The 19,425-nt window shown below is 35.2% G+C and overlaps 1 protein-coding gene across 6 annotated transcripts in view; it reads left to right on the top strand.

The window, feature by feature from the left end:
* Positions 1 to 19,425, top strand: part of STRN3 (striatin 3) — a 63,441-nt gene that overhangs the window by 1,031 nt on the left and 42,985 nt on the right. For all 6 annotated transcript variants that reach the window (XM_027878763.1, XM_027878764.1, XM_027878767.1 and 3 more), the window contains exon 2: positions 19,156 to 19,259. In XM_027878763.1, the coding sequence (XP_027734564.1) occupies positions 19,156 to 19,259 (104 nt within the window). The remainder of the gene's footprint in view (positions 1 to 19,155; positions 19,260 to 19,425) is intronic.

Genomic DNA, 19,425 nt, shown 5'->3' with positions numbered 1-19,425 from the left:
AAGAGGGAGTTGGGAAGGGGCAGGAATGTCTACCTCCTGAGCAGGGGGAGGACGAGGAAAGGGAGTTCAGGTAAATCTCAAGTAAAGGATTTGGACAGGCAGTCTAATTTGAGATAGGTCGAGTGTGTGTTCTCACTTTCTTTCGGACTCGTTTCTTTGGAGATTTCGTATCAGAGAAGAGTGAAGAGTGAATAAGTCTGCAATGTGGTCATTTCATTATACGGAAAACTACAAACTTATCTCAGGAGCAGAAATTGAATAACTCCTCAAGGTAGAGAGCAAGTGTTGGAGTTGCAGCATGCATCTCTTGCCACCAATGTTTGCTTTTAGTAATAAAAAGGATAACTCTACTAATTACTTTTGCACGTAAAAATAAAATCATGTATAGACTATTACAAATTTATGAACAGATTACAAAATCTACTGAATGTGAAGTATTGGTATAGGAGTGGTTATCCTTTTATAGGACAGAGATGTACATGATAACAATGTTAAAAAATGTTAACAAACTTTATTGCTTCCAAAGAATTTTTTGTACTAAGTGAATATATACTATCTTGAATTGGCATTCCATCAAATTGTAGTCTAATTAGAGTTTTTAATAACCTGCTGCAACAGCAGCGAAGTTTGCAAGGCATTTACTTTCAGAACCGAGAACTATACCTGAGCCTAGGCAGTTCTTTCAGAGCTTCTTGTCTCTATAATAAGCATGTAACTTGTGCTATTTTTGTTGCAACTATAATTAAGAAAGAATTTTTAAAAACCACCAAGGGAAACAGATGAAGAGGTTTCACTGTTTCCGTTGCTTACTGCCAGTTTTACCATTTTAAACCTTGTGGAATGGCTGGTTTTAAAATCAGTGTGGTGGACACTGGTGAGAGTTTTTAGCAGAGGGTAATTGGCTATTTCATCTGTTTTCTCCAGCGTCTTAATTCTAAGCACAGTGCTGTATTACTAAGTTACTTAGTGCTATCTGTTAGCAAACCATCTCAAAATTTTTAAGTATGGGCTTGTTACTTCAAAACCAAGTACTACATTCTGTACCCTGTTGTGGAGCGCAGTTTGGAGACTTTGCAAATTATGTCTGACTGAAAAAGCACTGCTGTGAACTCATGTGGCCTCTAGACTCCCTGATGCACTCTTGCCAAGTCTGCTGCGTTTTGTTTGTGGTTGCTGTTTGTCATCCATTACCGCATTGTTTCGGTTGCTTTTTTCTGGAGGTATGGTACTAGTTCTGACCCTGATTGCATACATGTTGATTCACACATGTGTGCATAAGGCCAGAGACAGCATAGTTTAGTTGCTGCACGCTGTGGCTGCATGAGGGAGGGTTTTTTAATAACTTCAGAAACCCAGGATAGAAGGGAAGGAAGGCATTACCTTTGGATTTTAAATATCAAATTTACAGTGGTGAAGACTGATACAGGCATGTGTTGAGAATATTTTTGGAAGATAGGTGTTTATCGGGCTTGTTGGGTTTATTGTTGTTCTACAACTCAAGATGTAAAGTCACAGTATATTTTGTGGCTAATAAAACTTAAATAGTTTGGACCCCAGACAACAATTTTGTCCACTGAAACTGGTGAGAGTATTGTTCATTTGTGTGATGCTATGTACCAGTGTGAGGATTTTGATGATTGAGGGCTCCTGGGTTGAAAGGAAAACAGTATGTCCATAACATGACAGTAGATAGTTTATATGGAAGTGAGTGTTTGATGATTTAGTTGCAGCCCTCCTGATGCAGGTAATTTCCTTGTTCTTATTTCTTCATTCTTTCAGCATGATGGTAAACTCTGTAAAAATTGTTTCTCAGTGTTGGCAGTTACAAATTCTTTATAACTTTGCAAACAATGCACTTAGGGCCATGGTCTAGTCACCATGGCGGTGTTGGATCAAGGGTTGGACTTGATCTCAGAGGTCTTTTCCAACTCAGTTGATTCTATGATTCTGTAAAAACTATGTGGAAAACCAAGTGCCTTAGCAATATGTGTGATTTTATTTACCTGTTCTGAATTTATGACTTTATTATTCCGAAGAATAAGATACTTTCTTATCTGCGGTATGAAATTAATGCGACTCCTATGATTTACCCACCTACCCCCTTTCTTCTCCTGTATGGTTAAAGTGAGTGGAAGAATTGCCCACCTCTTGTAAGAGTGCTCTTTGCATACAGGGGGGATGGTGCAGGGAGAGATGGATCTTGTAATAAACTTTTTTCTTTTGTTCTACCTGTCTGTGGGACACATTTTTATAAATAATTTAAAACTGCATATTACCTTACTGTGTTGATACCACAGCTGTAATGACTAACAGAGGGTCTCGAGCCTTTGAGTCTGAAGTCCTATACTGGTTAGACTTAAGTCTACATTTACATCAGACTTTGAATCTAAAATGTTAATAATTTCACACTGTCTTTCCAACTCTTCAGGTGCATGGCTATTCTGTTTGTGTGCAGAAGAGAAGGAGCAGCAGCATGGGACAGATCTGTGTGTGCAAACCAATATCAAATATAGAAATGTCAAATATCAGGCGTGCAGTACTTGAAACATAGTAAATTTTTTTTCCTTTCACTTGTAACATTGCCTGCTGCAGTAACTTTCTAAGCATATACTCACAACTGTGTAGAAAATACGTAGTCTGGCATCGCATTGATCTGTTCCCTTTGTGGTGAACTAAAAGAAAGATTTTTACTGTAGCAATGTTGTGTAATTGTAACTTTAAGCTGTCAGTCTATTGACCTTGATGTTTATAGCGGTTAAACTGAGCTACATTATCTTTTCTAAGACATTTATGCACTTAAGAGGAATTACAGCAAGTCCGTATTGTTGAATGTTACATATTTGTTAGAAGTAATTATTTGCTCTAGGTGGTAAGTGGCTCCGTAGTCTCTTAAAAGAAAAAGAAACATGGATGCAAACCACAGTGGAGTTACAGAAACATTTGAAGAAAGATAAAGTTGTGTCAAAAAGGTGTATCATAGGAAAGGTTGCAACTTTGTGGTGAAAATCGAGAGAGATCCACTTGCCTGTGAGGCTTATAGTCTGATAATACTTGGCTGAAATAAAGTTCTCAATTGTGCAGTTTCTTCAGGTTTTGTGAACTAGATAGAAGTGAGATGGAGTACTCTTTGGTACTTCAAAATCACACACGAATATGCTGGGAGAGAATTATCAGTAGATGCTACTTCCAAATGCTCTAATGAATAGAAGGAATAATTAAGAAACATAAACACTCAGAACAGAATACATGCAATTTCAGTTTGAACGTTATGCAGCCTCTTAAGTAACTTCAATGTGCATAAAGATTGATGTGATTGTTAATACATTTTCTGTCCTGACGTCTTTGGTGACACACATCTGAAGTTCCTGGTTTATCAAATTATACAAATGCTCTTTTTCCCAACTGTTTAGTGACATTATGGGAAAGTTTTGTCATCTAACATTTTGTATTTTTTATGTAAGTATTTAAAAAAACCAAACCACCAAAACCCATAGATTTCAGATTTTAGTTGCATGCCTCCCCTTTTCCCTTTTTGCTGGAGGGTGCGGAACAGGCTCATTAAAGGAATTTTATACAGGATATTCTTTTTTTAAAAAAGTGTATCTTCAGATAACATGTAAAAGTGTTGATATCATGAACTAAATTGAGACCATGTTTAGAGTATATATATATGGTTATGCTGTATTTCGGCATTTTTCAATGCTTCAGTGTTTATAAAGTGTAGCAAGAATCAATTGCTGAAATCTTTGGCTGTATGTGGCTTGTTTTACTTTGTTGCAGGTTTTAAGGGGAGATGGAGATAATGTGGGAATGTTTCTCTCAAACTTGGAGGAACAATTACTGCTTCTCATAGCGTAGACTTTGCCTTGCTTTTGGCAAGCAGATAATTTGTTTTGATGGTAGATTGCAAGTAGAAGTGGTTATGAGGGTTGTAGAATGCTTATTAGTTTGTTGGAAAGAATAAGTACGTCTCAGCAGCTAGGGAGCATTAATTAAAAATAAGTATTTAAAAAAACCCCATCTTTCCAAGAATTAGTGGAATTTTATGCAAGGGGCTGTTGTAATTGCTAAAGTGTTCTTGGGTCAAAAAGTGCTTGCATAAGTTCTTGGAAGAAAATTTCCTGCGTGTATCTAAATTCAAAGATACTGTCTTTTTGATTTACAAATTTTTGGAGATTTGGAATGTTTTCTGAGATTTATTCTTTTGTTTTTGTGTTATTCCTGTGGCATTGGCTGCCCAATCTCAGAAGTGGCATACTGAGATTGGTGGTCTGATGGTCTGACCAGGCAAGCTGTTCTGATATTCTCATGACCAATGAGATACCTTTGAAATGTAATCATAGAATGGTTTGGGTTTGAAGGGACCTTAAAGATGATCCAGTTCCAACCTCCCTGCCATGGGCAGGAAATGCTTCGGTTTGATTGTTCGAGAGTATACTTAGTGCTATTTTTATACTATCTTGCTTAAGTTACAAACCCTGGTGGGTATCATGGGCATTAATTGTGATTGAATATGCAAAATTAAGGCAAGAAATGCAGATGCTGCCGTTGTGAAATGCACAGTGTGTTTTAACTGCATGCATTGTTTATCAGTTGCATTCTAGGTGGTTAAAGTTAGAAGTAGGATTAATTGATAAATTTATTTCATTGGGTCTTGCAGGTGAATTTCAGTATTTATAATAAAATTAGGCTTAACTAATCAATCCTTTTTAAGCAGTCCTTAAAAAACCCAAAGGCTGCTTGATCAACACTGACTGAAAATAAAGTGAAGTAGGTTGTAAAAAGTTGATCAGCATTCTTATTTGTGATAGCTGTAAATGCCATGAGTTATGTGGGTAATATATGCATCTGAACTGGCTAACTTCTGTTTGTGCAAGCTCTTAAGGTGCTTCCTGTAGTAGGGGTGCAGACATACTTCTTTGTACAAAGTAATGTTTATTCACATTATAGAGTATTTAAATATTCAATACCTTTGTTTTATAATGAAACTTTTTTCTGTATAAAATAACACACATATTAGAAGTTAAACCCCAGAAACTTCTGTTCATTAATCATTTTTCTAAGCTAATGGCAAAAACAGGTACATATTTTCTAGAGTTAAGTCCATTTTGCAGTTTAAAGCACTGAACTGAGAGTTCTGAGTATTTTGAGTAGAGGGCAATTAGACATAATCAAGCATTTCCCTTCTGTTTTCCATTTCCTTCAAGGCTTTCCATAAGCTGTTTTGTCTAAACTATGTCAAGAGGGAGATCGCCTCTGGTAGAACTTCAGGTGCCTGTTTACTGAAGGTCGAAAGTCTGTTCTGTGTGTCTGTGGATAAATCTTGCCTTTCCTCATAGGCTTCTTGGCAAGACTTCCAATTTAAAAATGTGCAGAGCTGTTTCCTTTTTGTGTATGGATAGCCTATAAAGAGAGGACATGATTGTAAATTAAAAGATGGCTGCTGTATAGCAGAGCTTACCTTAAAAGATACACGTGCAAATTTGGAGTAAGGAGATTTCTTGAGACAGTTCAAGATAAATAGAAATAAGGCGATTTTCTTTTGTGGAAAGAGTATCGTTAACATTTCGTTTGTTTCACTATAAAATTGAGGTATGATTTTTGGCACTAAAGGATTGGAGTCATCTTCACTAAATGCCGTGTTTTTACTTCTCTGTGCCCCATTCTTCCATTTAATTTTTTAAACAGTTAATTTAGATCTTTAACGCTTTTATAAAATTTTCTTGCAATATTCATCTCATGGAGGCAAAACAATAAAAGAAAGCAGGACACTGAGTTGCGTAAAAAATCCATGTAGACAGTGAACAGGAAATACATGGATGGCTATGGAGTTTATGTACAGGAAGATATTGGTCAGTGTAGAAGTTGTGTAATTTTTTTCTGGAATATTGTTCCTAAATAACTCCCTTCTAGCAACACTTGGGGTAAAAGTTTAATAATTGCCTTTTCATAAATGTGTATTTGTAATAAAGTCTCTCTTAGAAGAAGTGCACAGAACTGTTAATCATAACAGTCTGGTGAGGTTTTCTTTTAGGCACAGTGTAGAACTATGTGGCACATAACTTATATAACACTTCCTGGTGAAGAAGTACTGTTTTTTTTTTTTTTTTTTTTTTTTTTTTTTTTTGTTAAACACTGGACATGTATTTTATTTCTTAGTTTCACTGCCTGTGCATATCTAATGCCTCTGTGAGAAATGTCTCTTTGGGAATTTTTTGTGAGGGTTGAAGTACCTGTTGGTGTAATTATTTATTTCATGCTGAAAGCAGTATTGGTGGTTATTCTCGATCCTTTTTGTCATTTAACCAGTTGGGAGAAAGTGATAATGATTTGTTTTTCCTAACTGATGAAGAGTGTGGCAGGGAAGTTGGATCTTCTGTGATTTAACATATCTTCAGGAAGAGCTCTGTTTGTCTATCTGATTGTTAGGTTTTTTCACTCTTTTTTTTAATTTGTTCTTGAATTATCCTAAGCAATGGCTCAGCAGGATATTGAGTCTTTCTTCTGCCTTTATCAGTGCAACTCCAAACAGGTATCAAGAGCTAATTAGGAAGTTGGGTATTGTTCAGGACCGGTCCTGAATCTACAGCAAGAATTCAAGGAGTCTGTAGGTTTCTGTGCCACTATAGGATCTTTATTAAAAATGGCTGATTAGAGGTAGCCTGCTGTTAGCAATTAAAGGTAAAAATACATTTTTCTGAGTTCAGAATAAATTTGATTCAATGTTACTCAGAGATGAAGCACATTCCTAGCTTTTTTTGAAGCTATTTTGGATGTTTACATATATATTTGTTGAAAAATCCTCCATATGTTGAATGTAATGTTTTAAAGAACTGTCCTTCTCTGAATGCTGAAATGATCCTGAAATAGATAATGATAATTAGAAAGTAAAAATTTCTGGATTACAAAATTCAGATACCTGAAGGTCTTTATGATTATAAAATTTTTTAACAGGTTGGTTGCTGTAAAATTTCTTCCATTTGCTCACCTTGTTTTTTCTTCACCCAAAATGTTGCCAGTCCTTAACTACTACCACATATGAAAATGATGATCCTATAATACTCCTCCTAGAAGAAGAAAAACCAAAGAAAGCCCCTTGGCTTTATACCAGTGACCACTATAACAAGCTGGACTCTAGTATTTAACTTGAAACTGTGGTGATTTGCTTTCTTTGAGGATGATGTGCTTAACTCCTAGACCCTGGGGTGCAGGAACAGAATCCTGTAATACAGCTTGAGAGTCTGGGAAAAGATTCTGCTCTAACAAACGGCTCTCAGAAGAGAGTTCAAGGAGAACATGTAAACATGTTTACAAGTTTTATAAGAGCTATTCTGTTTCATAGCTTTAGCTAGGTAAGTACGGTTGTACTGGTAGAAGGCAGGACTACTGGCTGTGTTAACTCTCTGGTGAAATGGTGTAAATTAGAGAGTGCTGGCACTGTCCTGTGCCAGGAGGCTGGATTAACATTTAGGAGGTGCAAAATACCTGCCCCTCGTCAACCTTCTGTGATGCCTCACTGGAAACACTTGAAATTAAACATATTTATTTTAATTGTCTTACTCTTTCTTAACTTTTAATTCCATCGACTTGATTATATTCAGTTTTGTTGCTGTCGATGTTGCAATTGCCTTAATGATGCCAAACTCTCTCTGCTCTGTAATACTGTATTCCTCTGTGTGTGCGTGTGTGTGTATGTATATATGTATGGCTTCTTATATTCAAACACTATTGATTCTTGCTTTCTACTCTCTGTTCCTCAGGCATGTGTGCCCCTGACCTGCAGGTGATGAACACTGACTTGAGTGTTCATCACTAGAACAGTCTAGGTCAGTTCAGATCACTGTGTTCATAGTCTGCTGTGGATTATACTTTCTCCTTTTATATTCCTGATTATTAAGTAGATGTTCCTGGTTTTGGAAAGGATATGGATATTCTTGAGGATGTTTGCCCTGCTTGCAATTCCTCCCTTCCCTTTCCACTCTACAGTGATTATGAGAACCTGCCACGCTGCAAAGTGTACAACTTCATTCTTATTTATGTACTCTTTTACTACATGTACTAGTAATAAAAAGAATGAGCTTAATATTTTCAGTTTTATGAAATATTAAGTATCTAACAAAGCTCTAACTGTGACCTTTTGTCATTAGCTGCGTAACTTAACAAAGTAACTCCTTATTAATGAAATAATGTGCCAATATAGTGATGCTGACAGTAAAGGGTTGGGTTTTTTGTTTTTTTTTTTTTTTTTTTTAGATTTTTAATCTTATAAAATTCAAATACTGTCTTAGTATGTACCTACTTAGTCCTATTGGTTGTAGTGGTGACTTTATTGAAAAGAAATCTTTTTTACTAGCATAATGTGTTCCAAAAAATGCCAAGCAATTTAAAAGACTGTATGTGAATCTTTTTAGATGGAAATGGTCCAAGGTGTGTAACTATTTTTTGTTTTTGTTTTAAAGATGTTATTTGTAAGGTTCATGCATTTAATTCAGAAAACAGAGATGATAATGACAGAGTGAGCAACTGCAACTAAGGATGAACTTGTGCTGAAATAAATAATCGTGCTGAGTTGTTTTCCTCCAGGACTGCTGTGACTTTCCTGCTAAAAGAAATTAATAAAAACCCCGAATGATCCCTGGCTTTATAAGCAGGAGCTATAAATACACAAATTGGGAAGTGATTTCTGTCTTGTGATCTGTGCAGAACTGGCAAAGTCAACACTGAAATATAATGTCCCATTCTTTAGTAGTAGTTTTGAAAAGAATGCTGAAAATTTGACATAAAACCAGTTTGAGGTCTGGAAATAATATCTAGAAGAGATATCCATTTAGAATCCAGTCTTGTTGGTAAATCAGAAAGCAGTCTGAGAGGTTTAGAGTTAGACTTATTTAGAGGTTTAGTTTTAGACTTATTCAGAGGCTTTTTAAATTACAGTAGAAAACTTTAGTTTAAGGAGTATGACACAGCAGATGGGAGCTTCACCTTGGAAACGTTAAATTGCAGTGAGAGTGTGTAGATAGTTTGACAGATATATGTGTGAAGTTGGATAACTGCTTTTTCTTGTTGTTTCTTGTTTTCTTTGTGTGTTTGTTGTTGTTTTGATTAAATTTTTGTTGTTGTTTGGTGGTTTTTTTTGTTTTTGCTTTTGGTGCAACAGCCAAAGAAATAATCAGGAAACAAGTGTAAAACATACCAAAACAATTTTTGTGCAGTGAAAATTTATGAATCCTTTCTACATGGAGACAACAGAAGAAATAGAAATAGATTTACAATAAGCCATCTCTTACTCTGTTTTCTAATCTACTGCTGTTAAGTTTATATGTTCTTTCCATGCTTTTTCGTAAGGCATCAGAGTTCATTAAGAACTGGGCCCTCGGAACTGAGGGAACTAAGATATTTATTAGTTCTTAGGAAGAGATTTTTAAGAATGGCTGTCTTAAGTGAAAAGGGAGTCAGCAGTATCTGTCCTCTAATAGGTGGAATGTACTCAATATAGCTGGTGTCTACTAAGAAAGGCAATGACCTTTTGTTTATTAATTAAAACAGAGACCTAAGCAGATTGCTGATAGCCAGTATCAAAGTACAAGTAGTTCAATAGTTTGCTGGTGGGTTGTTGAATGTGCCTGTCTAGGGCCAGAAGCTGTTCTTGAAAAATTAAAGTTAGAAGAAAATGTACAAGAACCCTTGCACTGTAAATTCTAAGACTCACAACTGCAAAATAATCCTGATCTTTCTTCAGTAATTTCTCTTGCAATTGCTCTGGTTGCACTGCACTTAAGCCTGTGTTTTACAATCAGTTTGTCCTCTAAGTTGGGACTATTATGTAGCGTTATGTGAAAATTGTATACCTGTCTTGAGCGCCCTTATCATTTGTGCTTCAGTAATATACAGAAAGGATAAAAACGTATTCAACAGATTTTTTTGAATCTCTGATTATTGTGATATGGTTAAATATTTATGAGAGTTTGGGTCTGGGCAGCAAACTACTTCAGAGATTTCAAAGTCAGGTGAAATTTTTTTAGACATTATTTTAGCATTACTTCACGTAGAACATTTCGTTAATAAACTGGCATCTACGATGATGCTAAGTGTTTTCAAAATACTTACTGCAGTGTGGTGTTGTAGCTGCGATGGTCAGGAGTATTTCTCAAGTGGTGTAAACACTATCTAAGCTGTGGTTACAGTGTATTTTGCTGTTGATTGTCCAACATGGTGATTTGACTTGTCCACAAGCTTGTCTGTGTCTATATTTTCATTAGTTTTTTTTCAGAGAAGGTACTGGTCACAACCTTTGACTCTCTCAAGCAGTTCTTACTGGATTAATATACAGAATGTTCCAAAACAGAACATTTACATAGGAAATGCTATATACAGTCTTAATTGAGAGGGAACACTTAGAGTTGATAGCTGATATTTTTGGCAAGACTCAATTTTTGTCGTTGGTGTTGCAATTGTGTTGTGGGTTTATTCCAGCACAGACATTTGGAAAACACCATGACTTAAGAGATTTTGAAAAAGCCAAACTTCAATAATTTCTTACCAAATGGTAGTGTAATAACAATTTCTTTTCATCTATGAAAAGAATATTAATTTTTGTTTGACATCTTGGGAATCCGGAGAGGTCCCAGTTGACTGGAAGCTGGCTAATGTTGTCACAATTCTCAAGAAGGATTACCCTGGTCACTACAGACATGCTAGTCTTCACTTCAGTGACTGGTAAAATAACAGAGATTATTATTTTGGGAGGTATTGAAAAACACCTGAAGGACAATGCAGTCATCAGTCACAGCCAGCACGGCTTCATGAGAGGAAAGTCCTGCTTATCCAACCTGATTTCCTTCTGTGACAAGGTAGCCCGCCTAGCTGATCAAGGGAAACCAGTTGATGTAACCTTTTTGGATTTCAGTAAAGCTTTCGATACTGTCTCTCACAATACCCTTCTGGACAGACTGTCCAGCATACGTGGATAAACACACCGTGTGGTGGGTGAGCACCTAACGTTCTGTAGTAACTTTTTATTGTAAAAGGCATATGAACGCTAATATTGTTATTTTATATATTGGAAAAACTGATGTGAAACAAATTGAAGTTCCATAGAGAGTCATTTCAGATAATAGATGTGGGATTCTTAGTTTTACATTATGTGACTTGATCTTCAGGAAGTACATACTTTCTTGAAGAAGGATACTTATATTGTCAAACAGTCTGGATTGTAAAGAGAACTTAGCTCCGCACACAAATGTAAAACAAACTTTCTTAAATTATTTTTGGGAATGTGACTGCCTTAAAGTCTTCAGAGCTTCAAACATGATTCATGTATTATCCAATGTGCTTGAGAAATGCAGTTGAAATATGGTATCCAGACTCTTCATAGAATATTAAGTGTTTATAACTAGTAAGAATGTATTTTTATTGCTTATATTTTACTTGTTTAACTATTTAGTTATCTTAAGTGGTGGTATTCAATTTGATTTTTGAATGGAAAGATTTTAATTTGTCAGTAGAATTGTATTGATATTGGTGAAGAAAGAACTCGGAGATAAAAATGAGTGAGTGTTTTTGAGGTCAAAATGAGCATTTGTGTCTAGTTAGGTGATGCAGTAGCTTCAAGCATTCCTGTTAACTGTCAGTTGAATAAAGAAGTAATTATGTCTGTTTAACAGCTTCCAGATAAAATTTGCTGGCTCTTGGGTCTCATGTCTGGTTGTGGGGAGAAGGAGAGCTGGCATATAGGGGCAGTAGCTGACATTCTGACACTGTGGCATGGAGCATTTTAGTAGTTCTTTTACAGTGTATAGATGATGACCAGATTACCTTCACTTTTTGTGAAGTTAATGTAATAATTCAGTCTTGCAGAATAGAACATTCTTTCAGGAAGATGACAGTTCTTTTAATAATTTTTCGACAGGAATTTACTTTTCTGAAGGAATGTCTCAAACTGAAATTGAAAACTTATTTATAAATTAAACTGTGCTCAGTGACTTGTAGGTTTTTAACTGAAACAAAATTTTAGAAGCCTATTGTTGCATGAAGAACACTTGAGTACAACAGTGGTCAATGAATGATAAACTTCTAAGGCATATGCATTTGTTATTAAAAAAAATGTTTTTAGTGCCGAGTTTTTAGACATGTATGTTTTAGTCTTCAAGGACAATGCTCTTTTCGTAACAGAGTGTGAATCCATTGTTTTTAGTGCCTTCAGCTTTTTTTGGACATGTAGTCTAAATTGACTTTTTTTCCCCATTGCTGTTGGCTTCTCTGTACTGGGTGTAAGTCTGTGGACAGACAGTTGGTTTACTTTGTTTCCAAACCATGAAATTTAGAGGGTGTTAGTCTTTAAAAACACAATTATGAGTTGTATGGGTTTTGTTACTGTACTATTCCTAAATGCCATATTGGTTGAGTGCCTATAAAAATCCTAGAAAAAAATGATTCCATGAAAAAATTCTAAGGAAGAATGACAGAGTGAAGGCAGTCTTATGTTGAGTTTAAGTTGTATTAGAAATTTGGCCCTAGCACAGAAGAGGATGAAATCGAAGGCTGGATTTTCTGTAAGTTGTTCAAAGATGCTGGTGAAACTTGACAGTATTTGGAGCTGTAGTGAAGAGGCAAACATTTGAATGTGAATGATATGGTGGTAGTGGGAAAGAGAAAAGACAGATTTAGGGAAGGAGAGAATTTTGCAAGCCTGGTCTTTGCCATACCCATTGCAGGACTGAAGGGGACTTCGGGATGAGAAAATCCTCAGTTGTGTCATTAACCTCCTTAGAGCTAGCTGGATTTGTTGTGTCTGCCACTCTTGTGAGACAGGTGCTCAAGCATGCCACTTTTCTAGTAGTTAGGGTTTGCTTTTAAAAAGATATCAGGAAGTAATCACTTGAGTCTTGGAAAAAAGTATCAGTTAGGAAGCAAGAAATGATCATCAGCTCAAATAGAAAAGATCTGTAAAAAGGGGAACACATCTTACCTTTGCAGCTCTAAGTGTAATAGTTAACTACCCTGATATTTAACTGACTTTTCATAAGGTTCTGCCAAAAATTATCTTCTTTATTTGCAAATGTTGTTCAAATGTGCACTGGTATTAACTAGTTGTTGAAATCTTTTCTTCCCCACATCTTTAACCTGAGCTTACTTTATGAAGTAAAGCTTTTCTGTTAACATAAGAGGGGTGGTATTTCTATTTTTTATCATCTTCCAATTATTTTCTATTCTACAGGATCTTTAAAAGTAATATATGTATGAAGCTGATATGACCAGTGACACATTACTGCGTAACTTACTAGAGAGAGAATCTTGAGACTTTAATATACAAAATAAATATAGATTTTTATTTATATCTATATATTTATAGTAAAGTATCTTCTTTTAGTGCTCAGTTGACAGTTTAAGGATTAATGGTAAGGACAATAAATATATAAACATAATCAGGTCTGTAAGAATGCACTAAAATTCTTCTAAGTGCCTAATGCTTTTACATGCTTCTAGATGTTCTGAAGGAGGTTAAGTTTCAGACTGTGTTTATTGAAAACAGAAGGTGAAGGCTTATCTTATATTCAGTTTCTGTTTTGTGAATGGGAGCTGGAACATTAGTAGCTGCACAGATGTGTTCACTCTTAAATGACTGAGTCAATTCTTCCACCTCCCTAGTATTTTTTATTTTACAAAAGAGTGTTCTACTTCCTCTTCAACATAAGTATCTAAAATTTAGGATTAGATTAATAAACTTGTGATTATTATGCAATAATAAACTTGTGATTAAGACAAAAGGTTAAAAAAAATCTTACTGTTTTTAGTTTTGTGTTTTAGTTATCCCTAGTAGGGTAAGCACAGATGTAGTGTGTGCACTGAGTATATATAGTTGAATTGCCTGAGTGTATTGCACTTCTTTCAAAATTACTGCAGTCCTTTCCTACCTTCCCTCTAGAAGTCTGAATGGAGTTCAGAAAACCAAAACACAAGCATTGAGTTGTAGCTGGCACTGCTTTACATATAGTTGAATTTTTTCAAATTAAATTTGTAGAGACTGAGAGTTAACAATATTTAGAACTGTAATGGAAAGAAAGTATACTCACTTACTGAGTGTGTTCCTGTATTGGTAAACCCATTAGAATTCAATTGTTTGAAATGTACCAGGAAGGATTAGTGTTTCAACAGCATAGGATAAGACTTTTAATCAGTCCTTTACTATCCAGGTTTCTTTTCTGCCTCCTTTTCCCTTTAATGTGTTTCACTAGGTTTGAGATGTTGGACAAGTATTTCAAATACTGCATGTCAGGATTTATTAGTAAAATAAGACTATGAAATCCTATGTGGATATCATAACCAAAAGTTTATATAATAACTATATATGCAATTTTACCTACCCAAAATGCTGTAATAACTTCAGTGTGAGGATTGTCAGTCTTTTCTATGGAGTTAAAGCAATGAAGTGTAGTTTTAATATGAATTCTGCTGTGGATATGAAATTTAGAGCAATAATTCTGAAGTTCTAAGACCTCTCTAGTTTCCTTCGAAAGAAGGGGGGGGGGAATCCTCATTTTTTTCTCAGGACACTTTTTTTTTTTTTCTTTAAATTTTGATTTATGAGCTTCTGTATGAAATGAAGTACTTTTAAGAATCGAAAGTTATGTATAAGTAATTTAGTAAACTAGTTTAAGTCTTCTGTTACACTTTGATCAAACAGCGTAATTGCATACTAGGGATGTGGACTATCAATGTAATCAGTGATTTTAATTATTCCTGTCATTTAAGGGAAACTTCAGTTTCTTGTTTGAGATTTTAGAGTTTGGGTGAAAGACTGTTGCTTGGTTTGCATATCATCAGACTTGCTATTTAAAAGATAAAAACCTTTCCAACTCCAAAATGCATGTATGTCTGAAATGCAACATGCCATTAAAACAATGCTAAGTTTACAAAGTCTAAAGTATTAGATGTTAGAATTTTTACATGTTCTTTTCTGTATGTTCATTCTGTAGTTTTTAAACCTCAGACAGTTGTTTTTCATGGGATCCATACTGTTCAAGTAGCTATTCAGTAATTCTTTTTATCCTTGAATTCTATCTTGCCTAGTTTCAGGCATTATTTCATGCATCCTTGCACAAATACAAACTATCTGTCACTCTGACTACTTCTCAAAGCTGCCTGAATTCACTTTCATAATAAAGCTGAGCAAGTTTGTGTGGTGGTACTCACAGCTGAGGGGCAAGGTGTAGAGAGAGACTGGAGTTATTAAACGTCAATTTTGTAGAAACAGTGAATCCCAGGGATCTGTGAAAACACTGGAAATTTACAGGGTGGTAGAAAAGAAGGAACCTGCCCTGAAAATAAGACTCTTGATTGGGCTTTGAAGAATGTGAAGTACAACCCTTATCTGCAGTGAAAAATATTCTAACAGAATCAGCACACAGCTGAATACAGCTGGATTTTAACCCATGAAAGGCCATATTTTTGCTTGCAGAGCTATTATGTGTTGTGTAAAAGAGCATGTTTTCTTCTCCTTAAAAAATGTCCTTGTTACTACACTTTTTAAAATGCATTTTGATTGAATTTTCAGTTCAAAAGAGTTAAGACTTGTATTGTATTTGACTTTCATAGTTTTTCTGCTCTTGTTTTTGCAACTCTTGTGCCCTGGACATGCACGTTACGGTATCGTATCAGTTTAGGCTGATCTAAGACCATGTTGTCCCTGAAAAGAGCTGTTACTTCAGTATCCTGTTTGCATCCCTTGTGCTAGCCTGAGTACTCCCATGGCTATACAGAGTAGGATCAGGAAACTGATGTAGTTCAGAACTGAGTAAAAAATAAATAGGATGATTTCCTCGGTAGACTTGATATATGTCAACACAAGTAGCTCGATCAGCACAGCAGAAGGAATAGCAGTATGAGGAGGAGGATTGCTCATCGTAGTATCAACCTGGGGACTTAGAAATGGGTGTGAGACAATGGAAAGAATTCTGTTGTAACTGGGGAGGGTGGGGTGAAAAGGTGAGACCAAATGCTTCTTTACCATTTTGTTTCCCAGTTTTTGTGCTAGACAATCTTAAATCATCGGTATATTTACAAATCATATCGAATCTAGCTCTCCTGAGAATTGGTTCAAAGAAAATTAATATCTAAGGATTGTGAAATTTGTATTATGTAGAGATAGATAATTTCTTAAGCATCTGTCTTTGTGTATGGAACCTAAGTACAGTACCCCTGAGGGAAACTGATCTGTTTGCTTTATCTGTTTATATCGACCCTTAGATTTACTGCATTTCAGAAAAGAAGATGTTGGGAAATTTGTGTGTTAACTCTTAGGGCTCATAGTCAGGCATCAAGTGTGTTGTTTTGACATCTCTGATTTCTCAGTTCAGACTGAAGGGAGCAAGTTGATTAATTTATACAGCAAATTTTTGGTGACCTGATTCTTGGTTTTGTATTGAAGGTTTTGATAGCTAAGTATTCCTCAAGTTGAAATTGATTTTAGTATTTCTAAATATTGAGCTCATAACTTCTATTACATTTTAGCCGTGTGATGGTCACAATGAGAAAAAAGTAATAAATCCTAAAATCAGTCAAATGTATATCCAAGCAATTATAGAAAGCAATGATAGAAGAAGTCTGCTAATATTGACAAAAATGTCAAAACCTTAACTACAAAGTGTGTTTTGTGGTAACCTTTCTGTTCAACCTACTGGACCCTGTAAAGATTATTATAAATACTGTTGTTCTTTTGAGGTTTTTTTGTAGGGTGGATTTTGGGTTATTTTTGTTTCTGTACCATTATTTCTGTAGTATATTAATTCTCAAGATCACTTAGCTCATTAACCTATCTGGTTGAAAAGTATGAGATCTAGGCAATAGCTTTTAAATATGGAAACTTGATTCTGCTTGGCCAAGTACTCCAGAAGTATTTCCATTGGCTGCGAGCCTTTAGGAAGCAGATGCCTCCCTCTGTGTATGATCATAATTATAATGTTTTCCCCTCTAAGGTTGAAATAAGGCCCAACAGTTGCATCTGGCAACTAAGATTTATCAGATAGTTATAAGAGGGTGTTGGCCACTGAAAGAAGACTAATGAAAGAGGAGAAAACTAGCACTTACAGAAGACCTGAAGTTTGGAAGAAGTTGAGAATTGCATTCAAGTCAAGGGGCAGAAGAGCTTTTATAACCTTTATTAGATAATTATTTAAGTATTTAGTTCTGGGTTTATTTTTGTAGGAAGAGTTTGTGGGCAGCCAGTAACTTCCAAATATTTGAAGTACAGTGTTGTGCATACGTGTGTGTAACACGTTACCTTCCAAAAAACCCTACCTTTGTAAGTATTTTATGTGTACTTTGTTATTTACATAACAACATGTTGGGCTTGTGAAATTGTCTTGGTCTTTTGCTGCCTTAGGTATTTAGGGAGTACAAGTTATGTGTAATTGTAACTTTCTGCCGAAGGCTGTTAACTTTGTATTTGGTTAGAATCAGTTTTGTAGTGTTTTTAGAATCTAAGTAACGTAATTGCCGTTGAATATAGTTGGGTTTTCTGATTCTGGATCTTGATCCCTACCTTTTTATCTTGAAATATCTGTGCAATCAGTATGAAGTGTGTTTCAGTGTTTGTTTGTTGGTTTTTTGTTTGGTTGGTTGGTTTGGTTTGGTTTTTTTTTGGTGTGGGGTTGATGTTGTTTAGCCCTGTTCCTTAACCTCTCCTTTATTACCAAACACTGTTTGGTAAATTACTGTTTCTTACCGAGTGACAGTGGTTAGTTGAGAATACTTTCATGACAGACTTTTAACTGAAATACTCAAAACTGCCTTGTTCTCACTAGGATTTTGATTGATTAAATCATCACTTAACTAATGCAAGTTAAAGGAACCCATTTTAATTTGTCTCACCATTGAGCACAAGGTCAGAGGGGCTAAAATCAGGGCTCATATGTGAAATCTTGTATGATGATATCACTTAGTCTCAAGAAAGGAACGATGCAAGAATGTTACCATCCTGGTTAGACTGTTTCGGGCTGTAACCTCTGAGTAATGAAAATGTACAACCACTCCTTTAAAAAAAAAAACTCCAAGGATATCTTAGGTATGGATTATAGCACTTTCCCCTGCCTCCTTTAATAATGAAATTGTGGTATTACTCTTGAGCTTAGTAGAGCAATGTGGTCTCTACTTTATTTTCCTTATTCTAGTTTTTTAAATACCTCTTCCAAGGAAATTTTATATCTAATCTTGTAGTGAGCTACCCAATGGCTTCAGTCAGTGTAGAGTCATAATGAGCACAAATGAGTCTGTGTAATGATGACCAATCCAGTAGTATCATTGACTGTTTAAATTTTGTGTTCACACCTGCAGTTTCCCTTATCTTACCTAGGATTTTGGCTTGCAAAAGTCAAAACACAAGTCTTTTCACTTTGTAGTGAAGAGAATACTTTTGTTTTGAACAAACTTACTACCTTTATTTTTCAACTACTTTAAAGTTTGATGAGGTGGCTTGTATGTTCTGCTGAATTTATTATTAGCTACTAGGTTAACAGGCAAGTAGACATCTTCATTGCTTCTTTTTAAATTAGGTGGGTAGTATGATTGATGCTTTAAAAAAACATAGCATTATTTTTCCCAATATACAACAGCACACTTGATAATCTTTCTACCTTGATAATCTAACCTTCAGCTGTCTTCAGTAGTAAGTAAAGTGTGAATCCATAAAATAGTTGTTTCCTGTACAATGGATTTGTAAATTCTGTATATGAATTCATGTACTGATTTCTTAATCCGTTCAGTAGGTTTGCATTAAAAGCTAAATTTCTAGTTGCTGTGTACCTAATTTAATATGGCTTTGGGTTTGGAAGAAAATGTATAATGGAATTTATGCTAGAAATGCTGCAAGGACAAAAATGTGTGCATATATTAAAATGTTTAATAAGATTGCTGTTTGTGCCTTCTTGTAGGTTACTGTACAAACTCATACCTGTTGATCTTAAAATGATGAAAATAATAGTGTCTAGGGCAGGAATATTTTTGTTGGTATTGGCTCAATGAAGTAATTAATGCAGAACAGTTGGTTTTGTTTTTTTTTTTTTTTTTTCTTTTTCGTTCTGAACCAGACTTGGTTGTTTTATTTTGGGAATACAATGGATAAAATCTGTTTCTCTTTTTTGTGTGTGTGTGTGTTTTCAGGCTCGGATAGCATTTCTACAAGGGGAAAGAAAGGGTCAAGAAAATTTGAAGAAAGACTTAGTAAGAAGAATAAAAATGTTAGAATATGCATTAAAACAAGAAAGGTAGGTATACGAATTGTTCAGCTTTTTTCTGACCTGGAAAACTTTACCGACTTAAAGGAATTCTGTCACATTAAGTGAACTCTCTTTATTAGATGATTTTATGTTCCTTTATGTAACCTGTTTTTATCATTGGTCATCTTTACGCTGTGTTTTCTGACAAACTTTA

The sequence above is a fragment of the Empidonax traillii genome, unplaced genomic scaffold (genome assembly GCF_003031625.1).
Source record: "Empidonax traillii isolate 1590-97213 ecotype Southwest subspecies unplaced genomic scaffold, ASM303162v1 scaffold45:size3623477, whole genome shotgun sequence".
Classification (NCBI taxonomy): Eukaryota; Metazoa; Chordata; class Aves; order Passeriformes; family Tyrannidae; genus Empidonax; species Empidonax traillii.
The sequence above is the reverse complement of the archived record's forward strand: the minus strand, read 5'-3'. Positions and strand labels throughout refer to the sequence as shown.